Source organism: Pygoscelis adeliae, unplaced genomic scaffold, assembly GCF_000699105.1.
Source record: "Pygoscelis adeliae isolate BGI_AS28 unplaced genomic scaffold, ASM69910v1 Scaffold62, whole genome shotgun sequence".
Classification (NCBI taxonomy): Eukaryota; Metazoa; Chordata; class Aves; order Sphenisciformes; family Spheniscidae; genus Pygoscelis; species Pygoscelis adeliae.
Genome location: NW_008824401.1, coordinates 7,800,774 through 7,819,949, shown reverse-complemented (window position 1 = coordinate 7,819,949; position 19,176 = coordinate 7,800,774). Strand labels below are relative to the sequence as shown.

The following is a 19,176-nucleotide window of genomic DNA, read 5'->3' as shown; positions in this document are numbered from 1 at the left end:
GGAGGATCTCTTCTGCTGGAAGAGTCTGCGGTTCCATTTCACTTTGCTGGATGATTTCTCAAATGTTCCCATCTTACTAACAGGGTGTATTCAGAGTGTGTGAGTGCTTGCAGAGGCAGGTGAAATGGTGCAGGTGTAGCACCTGTGGCTGTATCACCCATGTTGGTGGGACATGCGTGCGGAAGAGGCGCAGGCATCTCTGTTTCAGCCGGTCACCAAAGCCTGGTCAGTGTGGCCAGCGTATCTAACGGATGCTTTCCCTGCTGAGAGGGCAACAGGGACTTGGAAAGGCTTTTTCACCTCTGCTGCCTCTCTGGAGAGCCCAAGTGAGGGCTGGCCGTAGTGCTGCATGGAGCCATTGGGCACGACTGGCTTCAGACATGTCTGGATGGCCACCGTGGCCAAGGGGGGTGTCCTGGCGTCATGAGGATGTGACTGCAAGCCCATCCCTCATGACAGGCTGCTGAGTGCATGCTGAGGGGTCTGACTGTGGCCAGCTGCCCGTGCCTCCCACCCCACTGCCAGCTGAGAGCCAGCTGCCCTGTGCGTGGAGCTGCCACCTGCATGGCCCCAGGGTGCACGGCCCCCCCTGCACTGGGGTGTTTCTGGAGCTGCCAGAGAGCTCAGTCTCCTTGTACACTAATGCACATGAAAACTTGTGGGGTTTTTGGCAAAGATGTTTGTGCTAGCCCACACTCTGGTCACAGCTGGAGATAAAAAATATCTGAGAGACCTGAAGGTCAGATGGCAATGCTGTCGGCTACCAGCTAGGTCGGCACAACGCAAGGCTCATCTGCCCAGCAAAGTGCCTCTCATTAGTTCAGCCGGACCTCTCATGTCCTGGGGTATACGTGTACTTTGGGGGTCTTCAGCTAGATCATTTTTTTTTCTTGTTGTTACTAATATTGGGGCTTGGAGGCGGCGGGGAGAGGAGAGTGTTGAGAATTAAAATTCAGCACATGCCTTTTCTTTGCGGGCTGTAATTAATCTTGGCAATTTTTAAAGCTTTGAGAATCTGGTTAAGTGATAAAACACTAACAACTTTATATGACAGAGAGAGGCTCCTGCTATACACCCACCAGAGAAGATTAGGAGAGAGTGTTTGCAGGATTCGCACTAAGCGGCAGAGAATACAGTAGAGAATTGTTGCACCGCATGATATAAAAACCACATTAATACAATGAAAGGTGTCGGGAATAATGTGAGAGCTGCTGTAATTAAATGTATCTTAATAAGTGCAACATCCTTCTTAAAGCTCTTATTTTTCAGACCTCTCAAACTTAGAGGATGTTCTTGCTGTTGGCAGGTGGCCTGGGAGGAGAGCTGGAGAGCGAAGCGAAGGACAGTCGGGCCCTGGAAGAGAGGAACAGTGTGACGAGCCAGGAAGAGAGAAATGAGGAAGATGAAGACATGGAGGATGAGTCAATTTACACCTGCGATAACTGTCAGCAGGACTTCGATTCACTGGCAGACCTGACTGAACACAGGGCACACAACTGTCCTGGAGGTAATGTTAAACTAGCTTTACAGTTCTGACAGGTGGTTAGCTGGGTAATTGGACATAGCAACAGCTTGAGGCCTCAAGTGAGATTAAAGAATTAATAATGTAATTTTACAGTTAATGTAATTTTATTGTGGTGCCTTGGGTAGCCTTTGTTCACTCCTTTAATAAAATTAAAATAAAAGCAACAGCTTTCCAATTGGAAACTGTCAGTAATTACGTTAGACAAAAATGTTGTGGGTTTTTTTTTAATGCTAAAAGTTTCAGGCAGGGTATTTTTCCCTCTCTCTCCAAATGTAGGAAGATTAAAAAAGTTAAATGACTGAAGTGTGCAAAACTCCCAGGAAGAAAGGCCTCTGAACCCCATAAAAGAACATGATGATTTCGGAGATTAAAATTCATAGTGTGAGTTTTGTAATCCCACCCTAAAAATACACTATTCTCCCTAGGTTATTATTGCATCGCCTTTTGAATTTTATGGAAGTGAGGACAGCATTAGCCTACGCTGATCTTGATTTTACTTTCTGTAAAGTAAGAACAAGCTCAGAGCATTGGTGTGAACAATTGCAACATGTCTTGCTTTTACACGGCTGCCTTTGCATGGCCGGCAGTAGCAGCCGGTATTCTGCAGGGCATGCTAAGCCGATATAAGGGGGTAGTAAAAAGCTTTGCAGAGTTTACCAAATATTAAATAAAATCTTAGGAGGGGGAGCGCAGAATACGTTCATATGTATTTAAATCAGAAATTCTCATTCTTCACCTTCCTGGAATTAATACTCTGCCATCACTTTTTCCTCTGTACTCATCTAAAATATTTTTAGGCAGTTGCTATTATGGCAGATGTATAGGTCAAGGCTGGCAGAGGGCAGAAGGGTTAGTTTCTCCTCTGGTGCAGCAATACCCCATCCTCTTTCCCCTGAGTGTGTATTCCTCCCTGGCCACTTAATTTGGTAATTAGTCTGTGTTTTCTGCTCTTCTTTCTGAGCGTAAGTAAAATGATGCTCAGCCAAGGAAAAATATGGGAAACGGAGTACAGCAAGGGAGGGAGAGTCAGGCGGGGGCTTCGGCTCAGTCTGAGTCCCACACCGAGAGCATCCTCCCCTCTCTCGCTCTGGTCTGTGGAGATGAGGTCACCCCGCCTCTCGTTCCTATCTGCTTGCTGGGAGGAAGGACAGAGGGACTTTGGGGCTTTTCCCCAACCTGCAGGTGGATAGGGATTGCCCCCAGGGCTCCTTGCTCTGTGCTCTAGTTTAAACACTATGTAGGCTGCGAACTTGAAAGTGCATAAAATTGAAAGGCTACTTCTCGCAGGATCACTTCTTGGCCAGCCGACAGCCATGGCATTGGCCTGAGACTTCTGCAAATGACTTTTGTACTCTACTGCAGGGTAGTAAGAAAGAAAATGCCATTGAATAGAAAAATCCTTGTTCTCCAAACTGGAAGGCGAGGTGCACAGCCCGTGTGGGCACTGGTCCTTTCCAAAGGAGCGGTTGCAGGGACAAGTCGTTCCCGACGCCATCCCATATGGGGAGTGGGACAGGCAGGATCCTGCCAGGGTGGGCGGGCAGCCGTGCAGCCGTAGGGCATTTCTCCAGTGGCTGTCCCTGGGCGGCCGCTGCTCCATCTCTGCCCTGTCTCCTAAGTTGTGCTGGTACACTTGGTGCTGGGGGTGTACCAAACACCAAAAGAAAGGCTGTTTTTTCCCCAGGTCTTTGCTTGGGTCTGGTTCACTGTGTGGTCCCCCAGAACAGCTGTAATGGCACAACTGGGGGAGTGGAGCAAGGCAGAGGGGAGTGGGTGCTGCTGGCGGGGACTCCAGAGGAGGAACGTAAGGTTATGATGTTGACCAACAGCACTATGAAAAGGAGCAACTTTTTTCCTGAGACAAATATACATAAAAATGTAGCAATCTGGAAATTCTATTCATATCGATACAGTCAGTGTTTTCACACCTCAGTTTTTATTTATCCTCAATGTAGTATTCTGTTAGTGAGACTAAGAAAAAGAAATTGTATTTTTTGGGACCTATGAAAATAATTTGTTAGTATTCCCATTGCTAATTTTTGATTGCAGGTAGCGTAATTTCATCTTCTTTTACTGTCTTCACATGTGTTGATGATTTACAAAGACATTTTGTCATAAAAAGGCACCATATAACCATCTGCATATACATGGGATAGGTGCTAATTATCTCCATGTGAGGATATCCTTGTTCCAGAACAAGAGTGCCTGTTTTCCATTTAGTTTAATCTGGTGTCCTGAAGTGATTTAAAGTAAATAGGAAGATTGGACTCATATATTCTGGAATGAGAACGTCTCCATGAAGACAGGCTGGAATATTGCTTGATATTTACATATCTTACCTTCAGGAAAAAACCCTTTCAGACCCACCAGTTTGTTGGATAGCCGTAAGAATTTTCATTCAAAGCATGCAAAACGCACATCTTTGTTAGTTCATCTGAAAACACTTGCACCACCAGGGTGAAAATCTTAAGACTGCATCAGGAAGTGTGGTATTTTTAAAGATATTACCCCACAAAATAAGCTATTTGACTGTGTCCTTAGTTACCCTGCACTCCTTTTGCCTATAATGCCTGCTTGACGCATCTTAAGGTTGTAATGCAGTGCCTGACCCCTTGGCGAGCTAGGTTTTCATGTCTTAATCTGAAGCAGGGTTTTCAGTTGTGTCTACGTGGCTCCAGATCAATACAGGTAATATTTATAGTGATAATATCACCAGGCTGATAATACAACATAACTAATGACTTCCTTTGGGATACTGAAGTTAGGAAGGTATCGTAGCTCAGGAGTGTTGCAGGATTACAAGAGATCACTCCAAAGAATAGGCTAAACCATCTATTTCACTGGAATCCCTTAGAAATTCATTATGGCGTGCTGAAGTTATAATACAGTTTGAACACAGCTGCTTTGACATGTAAGGAGGTAACAAACAGCCATTTCCCCTCCTGCTTTTTCATGTATTTCAGACTTGTTTCTTTGAGGACAAAACACTGCTGAAATCTAGACATCTCTGGTAGCATAAGTGCGTGGCATTCCTTTTGATGTCAGTGTAGTAGAGATGTTCTCCTTCTGACAGAATTAGGTGCCTTTTATACCTTTTGCTCATGACTGATGTCTGTGATTGCCGGTTGTAGGTTTCCAGTGTCTACGGGGATCTGAAAAGGGTCTAAATGGGGGCAGCTGGTACTGAAAGAACATCACATTTCCTTACCGGCTCATGTCTTCCCTTGTCTCCCAGCTTGCCCCCACAAATAAGCTCTCCTGCAGCAGTCCTGGAAATAATGTCTTAAACAACTAGCGAGCATCTTGAAAAATGCTCCGAGAATAAACAAACACATCTAGTGTATACACTGGATGTGTTAAGCTTTTAAAATTAATTTAAAACTCAATGGTATCCCATGTCCCCATAACTAGAGAAGACCAAGTAATTGCCATCAGCATCACGTGCAGTCTTTTTCACACGTTTTTTTTGCACACTGCTGTTACAGTTTAGGTGTTACAGCATGATGCTATCTTATAGCATTAGTGACAAGAGTAAAGAATTGCACGTGGAGTTACAAACTACCGTGTCCTCCAGCCAGAACCAGAGGCTGCATACATCAAGCAACTATTCTGCAATATATCATAGTCTGGTGGCTGATGCCGAGTTGTTTGTTGTCTGATGAAAAGTGGCTAAAAAGCCATGAGATTTGCCATTTTGCTTGTGTGTTTTAATCCACCTGCATTAGCCTGGGTTTAGCTCCAGTATTTTATTGTGTTATTTTTGCTTCATCCACCCATATTGCCCCTTTCCTCCCATGGGTCAGAATTGAACTTTTTTCTTCAGTTTCTCAACTGAATGTAGAGTGTTTTAAAGCAAATTAGTTCATCAATGAAGTGGACAGAATTAGGTTACGGTGGGGTCTCTGAGCATTTCATGAGGTCCTCTTCTGTTGTTGATAACTTTACAGGTTGTCTGTTTCAAACAGCAGCAGAGCTATATATGGATATTGCCAGCTTGGAAGCGGCTGATTTTTCTAAACTACTGTACGGTAGGAACTAGTTTATAATTAAAGTCTTGCAGTTGCTCCTTTTAAATGCCCTGTAACTTGTACACTAGGCTTACGTTTGAAATGAGGTATTATAACTGTTTCATGCTAGTGTATAATTTTGCATTTTCTTGTATTTCACCTGCTACGAGAATTATAATTGCCATGCAACTGTATATGCTTATCCAGAAAACCATATATGGCAGCTTGTCAACAAGTGACATCTCATGTATGTTTTTGTCAGGTGGCACTTTGTACTTCCCACTGACAAAGAGTGACTTCTTACATGTATTTCCAAAATTAGCCCTCCCCAAAATTCTAATCTTTTGTTGCACCTGATTGGCAAGTCAGAGATTTTCTGTCTTTTTGTTGCTGCTGTTGTTGCTTCCTTAAATTAATGATCATCCTCCACAAAAGAAACTGAAATACAGTTGTGAAAAAGCAGTGTGGAAACTTAATTATACACCTAGTTTATACAGCTGTGGCTCTAATGACCTACTGGCCCTAATTCTTGTGTTGTGGCTCAGTTTGAGTGCTCTTGTCCTTGCCAGAATTCTGCTCCTTTCTCTTAACCTGACTAGTGTTTCAAGCTAAAAAAAATAACAAGTTTCCTTTTTTGTTCTTTTCTACATTGTCATGCTGAAATGCAGTTTTCCATCTTTCCAGAGGTTGTAGCAATGTTTTAAAATTGGCACCAGAAAAGCTCAGTAGTATCACAAACTGTAAAAACATGGATTTTCCCTGGAGTCCTCAGTTCTCGCTGTCTAGATCTGAAAATGGGCACCGGGGCAGTGTTTTTATTGTAAATCACTTGGAGGGCTCCAAGCACAGGCTTCTGTCCTTAGGTTGTCCCAGGCGTCCCCTCTCCAGGTGCAGGGGCAGCAGGGCTCCCAAGGGCTCGGGCAGCCGCCTTGGCTGCAGTGCCCGGGCACTTCGCATGTCTCCCTGTAGTCACTATTTGTGCCCGTCAGTGCTGAGAGCTCCGAAACCCCAGATTATTGCAGGGGTACGCTTGGCTGGATGGTTCGGGGTCCAGCTCCCCTGACTGCTGTCACGCAGGTGACATTTGAGTTTACCTGGAGGTTCCCACCCAGCCTGCGAGGAGGCTCTTTCCAGAACTTCTGCCTACATATACCAGAAAATCAGTGTGCTGGGCTGCCTAGCCTTCCACGCAGGTGCTCAGTGAAATATGTATTTATCATGTAGAACATAAAGCGTATTCCTGTATCTGAATTTGGATCTGAAGTCAAACAGAAGCACAGTTGCAAATTTAATGACAAGGCATATGGTAACCTTTGCTAATACGGTGGTTTTGCAGCGCATCCTGTGCAATGTGTTTCCTGAGCTGCCACTTGCCGCGGGCCAGCAAGAGCTGCGGTGCTGCCTGGCACACCGGCCGCCACCACTGGTTCTGCACCCACGCAGGGTGTTTGGCATGAGTGGGGGCTGCCTGCGAAGGTGCTTTTAGTGTAGCCTTTAATGTATTGCATATGTTTGTGAAAGTTGTGCAAAGTGTTATGCTTCCTAACAGCATTGCTTATCCGGCAGATCGGAGCATCGTCCGGCAGGTGAAGGTAGGTGAGACCTCTGGGCTGCTCTGCTCCAGCTGGGGCACGCAGCCCTGTGCTCAGCCCTTCGGCACGGGGAGGCATTAGCAGGGGCTGAGCCTCAGCAATTGTTTTTCTGGCTGTCTCTTGGACTCCGCAGGCGTGCCAGAGCCTGTAAGGGTTTGCGGGGGGGACGGGACACGTGAATTTAAAACAATGCTTGCTTGCCATAAACACCCAGCTCAGGATTTGCTTTGCGGCCTCACAGAGGGTCTCCCGCAGCAGGGGCACAGCGGCAAGCCCACGGCAGATCCCCAGCCGCTCGGGAGCCGGCGCGAGGAACCGGGAAGTGTGCTTGCTGATAAGAGCGTGCCAGTGCGCCAGGCACCGCCCCCTGCAAATCGCCACTGCCACCTTTGTGCGGGGTCCCTCTGGGGACGGTGGCAAGGGAGGCAGCACCAGGCACTGCGCGTGCAGATAGGAGCGCTGCCAGCACGGCTGTGAGCAGTTTGGTTGCGTATAACCAAAACCCCTGGCAGGAGGGGAGGTAATGAGCTATCCCTACCCTTTTCTCAGCCTCCACATAGCCAGCAGTCATCGTGGATGGCCCGGCTATGCATTCTGAGGCTGCACAAACATTTCTTAGCAATGATGATGTCTTTCCTTAAGCAGCATATGTTTTTCACACAGGAATAACGTTTTCCCTGTCATTTTTAAACATATGGCCCAGTGAGGAGCTAAGGATGACACATTAGTGTGCTTGTATTGGCAAGGGACTGTTTCATTCTTGCTACTTTAATTGAGTTCTTTTATCCACTTTTATCTAGTTCAAAATGTAGTCTGCAAAGTAAGCACAGGCATACCTGAAAATGGATAGAAGAGGAAGTGGGTGCATGTTTTAAACGATACCTCTTAAAGAAAGTACATGTCCTTTTGAGGTCTTGAACAGTTTGGCACTTGGCTGTCTCAAAAACCACTCTCACCTCCTGATACATTGCTGCATCAGAAATGGGGAGATGAACAAAGACCGAAGCACCCCAAATGCTGTGAAGCAAGAGCTTAGCTGCTAGGTGCCGGCCATGAGAGCTCCCACATGTGGCAGGACCTGCGTTTGGGAACTGGAGCCCGTCTGGCTTCCCCTTGCACCACCCCAGGGCTCATGCAACCCTTCTGGGGTGCTGGGGGTGCCCAAGATCCACCTCCCCTTCTCCCTCCACTTCAGATTTCTGTTTGCAAAGGATAATCCATTGTCATGTTACAGCAGAGGGAGTAGTATCGTGTGGGTTTGCACAGGGCACGTTTGTTTCTCAGTATTATAGAAATCTAAGTAAATAATAAATGTTTTTTGAAAAAGAGGAGGGAGGGCTTGCAGTAGAAGGGCTCCTTCCAGGGCTGGAACCTGCCGAGTGCTGCAAGAGCAGCCGTGCCCGCAGGAAGGAGGGTCACTGCTGCCCTAAGCAGGTCCCAGCATTCAGGGCGTTGTACACAAAACCCAATATGTGAAACTCAATTCAGAAATTTCAGTGAGGATAGCCTGGAGACTACAACAGATGCATGCTTGTTATAAAATGGCCTTTAATAACGCCTTAGAGAGCTCAGTGGAGGATGTGCTGGGATTGTCCTGTCTCAGATGGACAAGAGCATAGATTGTTTGTGGCTAGGGCGCTGCTGAAGGGCGCACATTGCCTTCCTGTGGGCTGTTGAGGAACAAAACCGTGTTGGTCATATCAACAGCCGTGGCAGATTCAGAGCCGTCGAGATCTTCAGACTGCAGGTGTGAGCAGTGAACGAGAAGTGGATTGAAAGTCTGCTTTTTTTCCTGATTTCTTCCTCTATCCCTTAGCAGACCATTAGGTAAGTAGTCTTTGTATAAGGATGGCCATATTGAGCCAGCCTGATGGTTCCATAGCACTGTTTCCCCAAAATATGCTCCTAGCTGTCAGCAAACTTATCTGGAACTTCTTGGTGCTTTTTATTTAAATTCCTCAGACAATGTTCTTCCTTGAATTTCCATTTTGAAGTTTCTTGTTGAAGCAAGGTATGCATTTAGCATTTCCCGTGGTGGGGACCCAGAGTTCAATTATGCATTGGGAAAAAGTATCCCCTTTTGTTCACTTCAGCTTTGTCACCTGCTTTCATTTGACACCTTCTGGTTATTCTGGTGGAGGAGACAGTGAGCGATTGCCCCTTTTCCACCTTATTCACCCACTCATGCCTGAGCAGACTTCTTTTGCTGCCCCCTCCACTGTCTCCAAATCCATATTTGCAATCCTCTTACTGATACCTCCTGCGTCTTGACCCGGAGTAAGAGACTGAGGCACATGGTAAAGTATGGCTGATAGGACAGCGAGTGGGTAAGGTATCTCCTTCATCACTAGAGCTAGAGATGTGGTCACGTTTGTGTGTCTGTCCTGGTTCCAGAGCAGGAGGCGAGGGATAGTACTTGTCCTGGTGTGAAGACCTGGCAGACGGAAAGATGGTGTCTGGCCATGTAAAGGAAAAACAATTAAGACTTCAATGTTTATTAAGAAAAAAGCAACCAGCAGTGCATTTCAAGCACTCATCACACAACATAATTTTGCTGTTGGAAGTAGTGGGATTAAAAAAGTATTTCTAATGTTGATTTCTCTGAATTTGTAGAATATAAATGGGTTTTTCTAAAAATCAATTAAAAATAAAGGAAGTGTGTGTACAAACATTGTCAAGAATTCCTATCTTTCATTTTTTTAAAACAAGCTCTAGAAAAAATCCCCACAGAAGTTCTGTAGTGCATATTTGAATGCTTTTGTTGTAGCCTCATTAAACTTGGCTTGTCTGCAGATACAGCTGGCATGTTATTAACTGTGCTCCAGGCTTGGGGAAGCCAGAAAGCAGCCTCCACCCCCTGGTGCCGGCTGGCTTTAGGGAAACGTGCCAGCATGGGTTGGTCCTCTTCAGCTGGCTGGCTTTGGGAGCGCTCGCTGGAGCATCTCTGCATGGCCTCCCTGGTCCGGGAGCCCAGGGCTCAGCCTGCCTCAATTGCCGACTTGAGGGAGGGCTGCTCAGTGTCCTCCGTGCCGGCCGGCAACCCGCACCCATGCAGCACAGCAGTCCCTTGTGAGCAGGATGGATCCACTAAGGTATGCGGCCTCCCGTGGACAACCTCAACCATGTGCCTGCGTTCTCCGTAGGGGTCTCACACCTTTCTTTACTGTGGGCTGGCAAGAAGCAAATTAGCGATCGTCTGCCAAATAGTTTCTCTGTTCTGAACAAACTCGTTATTGGACTGAACCACTCAAATAAATTGAATAAGGCAAATATTTTTCCTGCATCTACTGGAGAGGCTGTTGCTCTCCAAGCTGGGTTTGCACATCAGAAGACCTCCACCAGAGGTCTAAGCAGCTTCTGACTTTCTTCAAAGCTTTGGCAACAAGTATGTACCTTTTGAATGCTGTTTCATTTAAGTAATTTTAATAGGTGTTTTTAATAGTAAGGTGAATTTTAAAGAGATTTCATAATTTCATATAATAATTCATATTTCAATAATTCAAAATTGTTGAAAATATATTCAGCAAAAATTTAAGTTATGTGTATTAAATATAGGTAAAGTTTTTCAAGCTTCTTGCTTATTACAACGAGCTTTCATTGTCTTAACTAACAAAAAAATTGATTTGGGGCTTTCACTTGGTCTGTTCATGTTAAATACTTCCTAGGGCATTTGAGCACTTTGCAATCTTTAAACATTTAGACTAGCATCTCCTTTATGACACAAGGAAGTACTGTTCTTATTTTTATCATCATGGAATTAAGAAGAAGTCACCCTAATTTGGCTTAAGTTTTGACTGTTCCTGGAAGGGGTATTCCTTCCTTCCTTCCATCTCCTACCTTATGCTGGTACAAGGTTTGTGTTGTCTTTGGGAGCCGACATTGCTGGCAATTAAAATGATTAATTTTTAGTCTGCGCAGCTCTCGGATCTGGTGCCCTATGGAGCTGCACAAGCCTTATGTCAACATAAGGGGGACGAGAGGTCAGGGTTTGGGGGAGAATTCAAGACCTTCCCCCTTAACAGCCTGAGTTATTTTGGATGAAAATGACTGTAACTGTGGCTTCACCAATTTGCCTAATGACATGCAGAAAATTGGTGGAAGAGCCAAGGTTTTTAATCCAGGTGGGTTTTGTTGCTGGTGACGCCTGTAGCCGTGGGGGCGAGCTTCCTCTTGAAAGCACCATTTTTTTGGCATGTAGGTCCATCTCTTCTTTAGGCTTCCTTGAAAATCTTTCTCAGTGTAATGGTGAAAGACTTTTTGGCTCCTCCTTATGTTGCTACTCAATTACTGTTAGCCTTCCTAGGAGGACATAAGGAAAGGCTGAAGAAGCCCATTGCTTTTGTCTTCTCCAGGGAATCTGTTACATTAAACATTTGAATAGATTTTTGAATGTAATTCCCAGTCATTTCCTCTACAGTGAACTCAGTTCACTCGTGCAGACTTTGTACTTAATGATATCTCTTAAAATAAATGAGATTTGATATAAATTATATTAAATGGTCATTTTAGAAATCTACATCTACTAATTATTCATTAGAAAATTTGGAAAGACAGAAGTAAGTAGAATAAATTCCCTTTATGACCTCGCAGTCTACAGAAATATAAATATATACACCTGTGTTCATTTTCTCTGAGCAAAACTGAATGCAGGTGATTTACTGGACTCCAAAAGTAGTCTAAACAGATTTGAATTAGATTGTTCAATCTGCATCAATAAACCATAGCAACCAACCAAGCCAAAACTAGACAAAAATTCAACATGCCTCTAGGACAGTTTTTTAACATTTATGATGATACTCAGCTTGTGGGCTGTCTCTGCATCGTATGGGATTTTGCTTTTGTGAGTTCTTCTGGTTGTCTTCTCGGGGTGACTGCTCTCTTCCCTTCCCTCTCCCCGTTGTCTGTGCTGCTGTCCCTGTGGGCTCCCCCCTCGAAGGCTGTTTCCTTGCTTGCTCCTTTCTGGACTGCCACCATTTCACATCTTGCTCACGGCAGTCTTCTCCCTGACGCTGTGCTGGCATTTGCTCTTTCCTGGCCCCGCATGTAACTGAGTCACTTCACAGTTTATACATTTAAGTTACACCTCACTGTGTTACTGTTTTCTCCTTTCCTCTCAGCTGCAGTTGCTCTTTAGTCCGTTGTCCCAGAGCCGGCTCTTCCCTGGGGCTCTACACACGTGCAGAGCCTTCCTTGAACCGTCCCATGGGGACCAGCATCTGCAGATCTCCTCGAGGTGCTGTGAGAAATGAGACTTTTCCATGTGCTGTTTCAGAGGCACTCAGCTAGGTTCAGACGAGCTAAAGACGTGCGTTAGTCAAATCTTTGTTCACAAAACCTAGCAAATTATTTAATTTGCATTCAGACTGCATCCACATCCAACCTGGATAGCTGCTTGATCTCACCTTACAACCCTTCTCTACTCCTTCCTCTCTTACAGACACCTGCCATGGTTTGTTTTACAAGAGCTGTTTCATGTAGGAGTTGTTTTCCATTAGGTGTTTTAATGGTATCCAGTGTAACTGGGTTTGATTTTGACCAGAGCCTCTGGTACACATAAATAAAGCAGATGGTATTCCTTGCTTTTTACGGAAGATAAACTGTCGTATTTAGGAGGCAGTCACAATGCTGTTGCATTCCTCACACAAATAAGGCAATTTTAACCCAAAATTTAAAACAAAAGAAAATGAAAGTGAGCAGGATTTTCTTGTTTTATAGCTTAAATGAGAGAATACTGAGTTTTCTGGCTGGCCAGTGTAAACTCTGTAAATGCAATCATGAGGGAAGATGCTCTTTCTCTCTATAACTAGGTATACACATGCATATCTGTGATGTACAAAATGCTTCATTGTATGATAATCAGTTCAGTTTTGAAGACCTGACTAGTTAAAATTGGCTGTATTGAAAATAACATCGTTACTTTGGGGGAGCATCTTCAAAGAGAAACGAGGAGAGCTGGTCCTTACTGCAAGTTGGGGGGAGTGATTTTGCAAGTGGTACTGGAGTTGGGAAAAGTGCAATGTGAGTTAGCAAAACTGTCTGCTTTTCCAGCGGCTGCCACAGTAATTGGCCGTGCATGTCCGGATCACTGAGTGACAGGTGGGAGGCTCAGCTCTCGGAGAGCTTGGCCACTCCGAGTAGGGGGGAGAGGGAGGGAGGGAGGGAGGAAGGGAGGATGGGGAGCAAGAACAGTTTGTGAACCTGCCCCTTTTGAGATAGCAAATGCTCCTCTCCCCGTGCCCAGGATCATTGCTGAGCAGCCAGCAGCTGCATCCCGCTCTTCTTTTGCTGTCAGAGAATGTCACTGTAGAAACCTCAGTAGTTTCAAGGAGCCACTATTTGTATATAGGGAATAGAGGAAACTCATGGATAGAAATGTTGTGATGTGTGGGCTGCTCTGGATTTTACTCTGAGGAAGAAGATCTCCACAAATGTTTTAAATTAGGCTATCCTTGATAATTCTGGTGGTATGGAACCCAACCAAAATTTCAGGAAAAAACAAGTTGCTCTGTTAAAGCAGACATGAAAAAAATGAAGGGCTTAACTTTTGTCCTGAGGGTGATAAAACAGCACCACACAGCTGAAAATCAATCTGACCTTCACCCACGTGATGCTGTTGTCTCAGTCTGTCTTTCATTTCCTTTGGTTGAGCGCAGGCCATGGCATTCAGTAGGGAGAAAAGCCAGAGGGAGGTGGGGAGAATCCTGTTTTCTCTGGAAAGGCTTCGGTGCTTGCATAAGTTGACTCCATAAAGAGAGTTGCTGTAAAACTTTGAAGTCTTTCATTAAATTTAAAAAAAAAAAAAGTCCTTCTCTTAATAGCCAGAAATCGCATTAAGGTAAAGAAGATATATGCTGTAAAAAAAAAACAAAAAGCAAAAAGTGTTTGTGATATAAAACATTCTGTTTTAATTAAACCTAGAATTAGCCAGTGATGGTATTTTGAAACAAAAGCTTCATGCAGCAACAGGAAACCTGCACATTCATTTAAAAACAGAAATTTGTACCCAAAGGGGAGAAAAAAGGCCAATTATTTTTTCCAGAGGTATTTTAACATTCTGTGTTGCAGGCTTTGCACAAACGAAGAGAAGGTACCCAGATACATGTATATTTACATATTAATCAATAAGCCAACAGTTAGGGCTTGTATATAAGCAATGTTATTGATTTTCATAATAAAGGTACAATTTCAATTGGTGAACTCATTTTGCACAACATCCTGCAGCAAGTGGTTCCCATCTCATTTTCCTGAAGACAGAGAATGAGCTAAATAAATGGGTAAAATTCTGTGCAGAATTTAATTCTATTAAACAACAGCACCAACAAAGGGGAAAACGATGTGCGTAAGCACATCTTGATATTCTTTTTTTACATCTTGAAAGCAATTAGAAGTGGAATTCATAGCTGTTCATCCAATCCCCTGCTTCTTCCATCCTTGTTGAATTTAAATGCGACCCAGAGCCAAAAAGTTGCCAGATATTTCTTTTGGAAAACAGTAAGTTTTCCACACAGGCTTTAGGAAACTAAGATTGCTGTAAGTTCTGCCTACCCTGAACTGCAGTTTTCCTGATTCATCTCATCACACGCAGATAATGTCCTTTCATGTCATAGCCATAAACTACTCTGTTGCTTTATATTTTTGTGCTATAGATACCCCAGCTACTGTAGCATGGAGAGAGTTAGGGATATCTGCTATTTTCTTGTTCAGTAAACGTTGCCTGTTTGAGGAAGGTCTATAAGAAATGTCAACTTCTTGTTAAAAAGATAAAGACAGAGATTGGACTTAGCTGTAGAGATTAATCCCTGCTTCATAAAGGTTAAGAATGAAACAATTTGTTCATTAATCTATTTGGGATGATGGAGATTAATTTGTGACTACAGCTTTTTATTTAAGTGTGGTTTTTTCTGATGTGCCAACCATCACAGACATTATTTTACATGGTATTATTAAAAATAATAAAAAAAAAAGAACAGCAGATCTAAAAGATGTTGGGACCTTTTCCTGGCGAGCTACTCAGGTCTCTATGTGATATGCCAAAATGCTATTTGCATAAATGTAGAATTTAATAAGTTATCATTCTGATTAACGCCATTAACTGCTTAACTACTGTAGAAATTGGCTTCCAAAGTTGCTTGATGGTAGCTGTTGCTCTCCACGTCATTCCATTTGCTGTCTCGCTGGGGATAATGGTATGCAAGGGAAAGCAAGAAGGTCAAGGATCTTTTTGTTTAGTCTCTTTGCACATTAAAAGTTCTATTATGTGTTTGTATTGCATGTGGTTTCCAGTCTGTTGGCTACAATGCTTTCAAAATCCATTGATGATGAGTTTGTGAAGCTAAATATATCTTGTGGGTTATGACTACCAAGCTATCACTTTGTGTAGCAGTCAGGGCCAATATTTAACAAGTGTTTTTCAGAATGAGGAATTTTGAAACAGAGTCAAATGATCTTACAAAAGGGTTAACAGAAATGCTAATACGGAAGATGACAGCAAACGTTTGGTCCGTGCTGATGATGGGGGTGTTGGGAGTTATGCTAAGCGATTTGTGGGGAAGTGGTTCTCAGGTTGGGTTTTTTTATGGGTTTTTCTGGGGGTGGGGGAGGGCTGTGGTATTGTTGTGAATGACACAGCCGCCACAAAGCTGAATGGGGTTGAAAAAAGTGGTGTCCTCTACTGCCATCCCTTTCTCTGCCCCAGCAAGAAGTAGGTGCAGAGTGCTGTGGTGGGGGCATGCGTGGGGCCCCGTCCGGGCTCGCCCCACGGCTTCCCGCTGCCCTGTTGTCTGCCCCCCGCAGGCATGGAGCCACCCGTCCATCCCCCCTGCGGCTGGCAGGGCAGTCGGGCTCCGTCGAGACCTCGCTGCCGCTTCTTGCCCGACATTTAAGGGAATGCAAAACCAGACTGCAGGATGGAGCCACAACCTAAGGGCTGGCACAGCCCTCTTGCTCGTTTTCACTCTCCAGCTAGTAGACTGACCTTTCAAAAAAACAGTTTCAGCTGCTGTGAAACACTGACAATAGCTTTAATAGATTTAATTTTGGTATGAAATAGCTATGGTTACATTTTGATAATGTAGACTAGCAGCCATAAGCGTGGCAACAACAGTTCATGTTTTAGCTGATTGTTTCAGGCCGTGAACAAACTCAGGCAGATGTCACTGCGTCCCTGCCAGGCATTAGCACAAGATACTCATTTTCTTTTAGAATGAAAGCAGAGATTTTTTTTTTTTTAAAAGCAATTTGTGTTCTGACTGCATGAGTACCTTCGCACCTGTCAGTTGAATCCAGTGTGTTCGTTCCCAAGGGTAACCTGACATCTGGGAAATTCTGCCTCAGCCCAGATTGATCCCCTTCGCAGCGTCTTTGGTATTTTGAATTGAAATGGAGTTACACCATCACACATCATCCTTTGCATTATTCTGTTCTGCTCCAGTATATTCCTGCTTTTATAAATTTTGGTTTAAATCCCACTCTTGGGCTATTTCAGGAGTGTTGCAGTTATCTGTAAGCTGTCTTGCTTTTCACTGTGGGGCTGGTAAGCTCAAAAACATCTGCAGGCAGGGTCAGTCCAGCTTGCTAGTCTTTAGAGGATATTTACGAAGTTTCATAAGGCTTGGACCCATACCCACACCCATCCTAGATGCAGTGTCTACAGATTTATCCCCGAGAGTCTCTTACAGGCTTTGTTTGTATTGCTATCTAGAGCTATCCCACTGCAGAAATCCTCAGGAGAGAGAAGTGGTCAAGAGTACTTAGAAACATCTGTTAAAAATTCAGACAAACACTGCACTGTCACTAGAAGCAGTTAGGATGGGGCGAATGAAATTTATCATGTGGTCTACAGGAAAAAGGGACAATTTTTTTTTTTGTTCTTTTACTTTTCCTTAAAAATCAATAGTTTGGTCAGTAGATATAGGAAAACGCCCCTGCAGAGCACACTTGGGGCGGAGAGCTGCTTTTTACCAATGTCACAAACTCACTTGAGAGCCAAGCCTTGCGGTCTTACGGGAGCACTGTTTCCAGAGTACTCACGTTTGATTCATCACAGGCTTTCTACTTGCTTCAAGAAACCCTGCATTAATTGTGCAGACCTAGAAAGTGGCAACATTAGGAGATAAAGTGACTTCACTGTGACTTTTCTGTTGCTTGCCATACTTAGGCAAAAGGGAAGACGAACTTGTAGCAGCAAATCTAATGGATGAACTCTCCAACTAGTTGCTGTTTTGTGTGTGGCTACATACCGCATTCAGTGAGTACTTGAGTAATATTGGCATTTGTCTCTGATGATGTATCATGAAGGTACAGGCAATTTGGCAGAAAAGAAGTTTTCTTATATATGAGGCTGGACTTGCTATGATGTTGCGTTTCTCCATCATAGTAGTCCAGCTCAGCCCCCCACCGACCCCATTCCCCATAGAGTACTCTCACCTCCCCTTCCCATCCTCTGTCTACAAGCAGGACAAGAAGCAGCACGAGCTGTGCTGGTCGGCCGGGTGGCACATGTGTGCTGATTGCCTGGGACAGGCCCAAGTGCGGGGATAAGTGCTGACTCTGTTCTTAGCCTTTCTCTCAGCAGAGACATGAACTGGGGTCTCCGTCCTACCCAATCAAAGGTAGGTTCGCCAATCTTACGGAAACTCAATTTCTATAAGAGAAACTCAATTTTTCTCCGAGCCCTCTATGCCCAGTCTGGTGTGATTCAAAAGTTAATAGGAAGGGACAAACAGTTAAGACATATGACAGGCAATATGATCACATAAACCTTGTTTTCTTAGGATGCCAGGCTGAAAAAAATGAACACAAAGCTCCTGAGAATAAATGAGTCACTTCAGATTGAGGCTTGGTGGACAATGTTGGTTTTGTTATCACTCTGCAGGTAGCGAGGGGATAGGGTTAGGGAGAATTTCCAGAAACGTAGGAGAGTCGTTATTAGAAGGGTAAAGGTTCCTCTGCCACGCATCCCCTGTAGTGTACCCCGCATTACCCTGGTCCCTCCTCCTTTTAGCAGCCTTTTGAGGAAAAGTCTCCTGTGGCAGGAACATCTCTCAGGTCTTTTCATCTGTGAGCTGCCAGGTGAAAGAATGGGGCTAGAGAACAAAAGATGTTCAGATACCGCAGACAAGCTTTTGTAGGATCTGCCACGTCAGCTGTCTCTTATAAGGTCTGCTGTATTTTCTGTTGATGGTGCTCTTCCCCTGAGGATTTCCCCACACCTGGGAATGCCTGCCATAACCCACACTGATATTTTCCTCAATGCCTTTCATTTCCGCATACAGATGGAGCTGGGATATCACACACCGTCCTTGCCCTTATTCTGTTCTGCTCCTTGGCAGTCCCAGCTTTCCTGGCTGGGAGCTTTCATCCCACCTCCCTCTCAACCTTTTTCAGGAGGGGCTTTGCAATTATTTATAAGCTAGCTTGTCCTGTTTTCTGACATTTTCAGTGTAATCTGCAGAAGAGGAAAGTTAAGTATATGTTCTCTGGTTTTACAGGAAACAGAAAATTGAAGTAAATATTCCTAGTCTGTGTTAGCAAGATATTTTGGTTTTTTTAGGAGGCAGGGAACCCTCCCTTTAACATCAGTGGTCTTCTGAGTGGAAGAAGTCTTAGTGGCCTGTGACCACCTCTTGCCTTTGATGTGTTTGGAGATCCTGGAAGGGCAGGCAGCCAACTCGCTTGCATGCTTGTCAAGGCGGGGCTGGCTGTCCTGCTTATCCTGTATTCCCCCTCACCATCCTCAAGTGGATTTTCTCTCTCCTTCCTCCTACCACGTGTCAGAATAAGAAGCACCCTGTGATTTACCTCCTTCTCCTTCCACTTGTCGTGTTCTGGGGCTCGAGATTTTCCAAAATGCATCATGGTAAGAGGCAAAGCTATAATGACTTGGGCATCATAGCTCTTCTAGAGGCATCCTTAGATTCTCTGAATGAAATAAATGACTATTCAAGCTGAAGAGCAGCATTTTCTCATTTTGCTGCTGCAAATAGGTGGAAGGAGTGACTAACTGTTCCTCTGGAAGTAGTAAAGTGGACAGGCTTGTCTGCTACCCAGTACT

General features: G+C 44.4%; 1 protein-coding gene across 1 annotated transcript in view; it reads left to right on the top strand.

Annotated features, from left to right (window-relative positions):
* ZNF423 (zinc finger protein 423) overlaps positions 1–19,176 on the top strand; it is a 195,164-nt gene that overhangs the window by 25,441 nt on the left and 150,547 nt on the right. The window contains exon 2 of the mRNA XM_009320300.1: positions 1,307–1,507. Coding sequence (XP_009318575.1) covers positions 1,411–1,507 — 97 coding nt within the window. The 5' untranslated portion in view covers positions 1,307–1,410. The remainder of the gene's footprint in view (positions 1–1,306; positions 1,508–19,176) is intronic.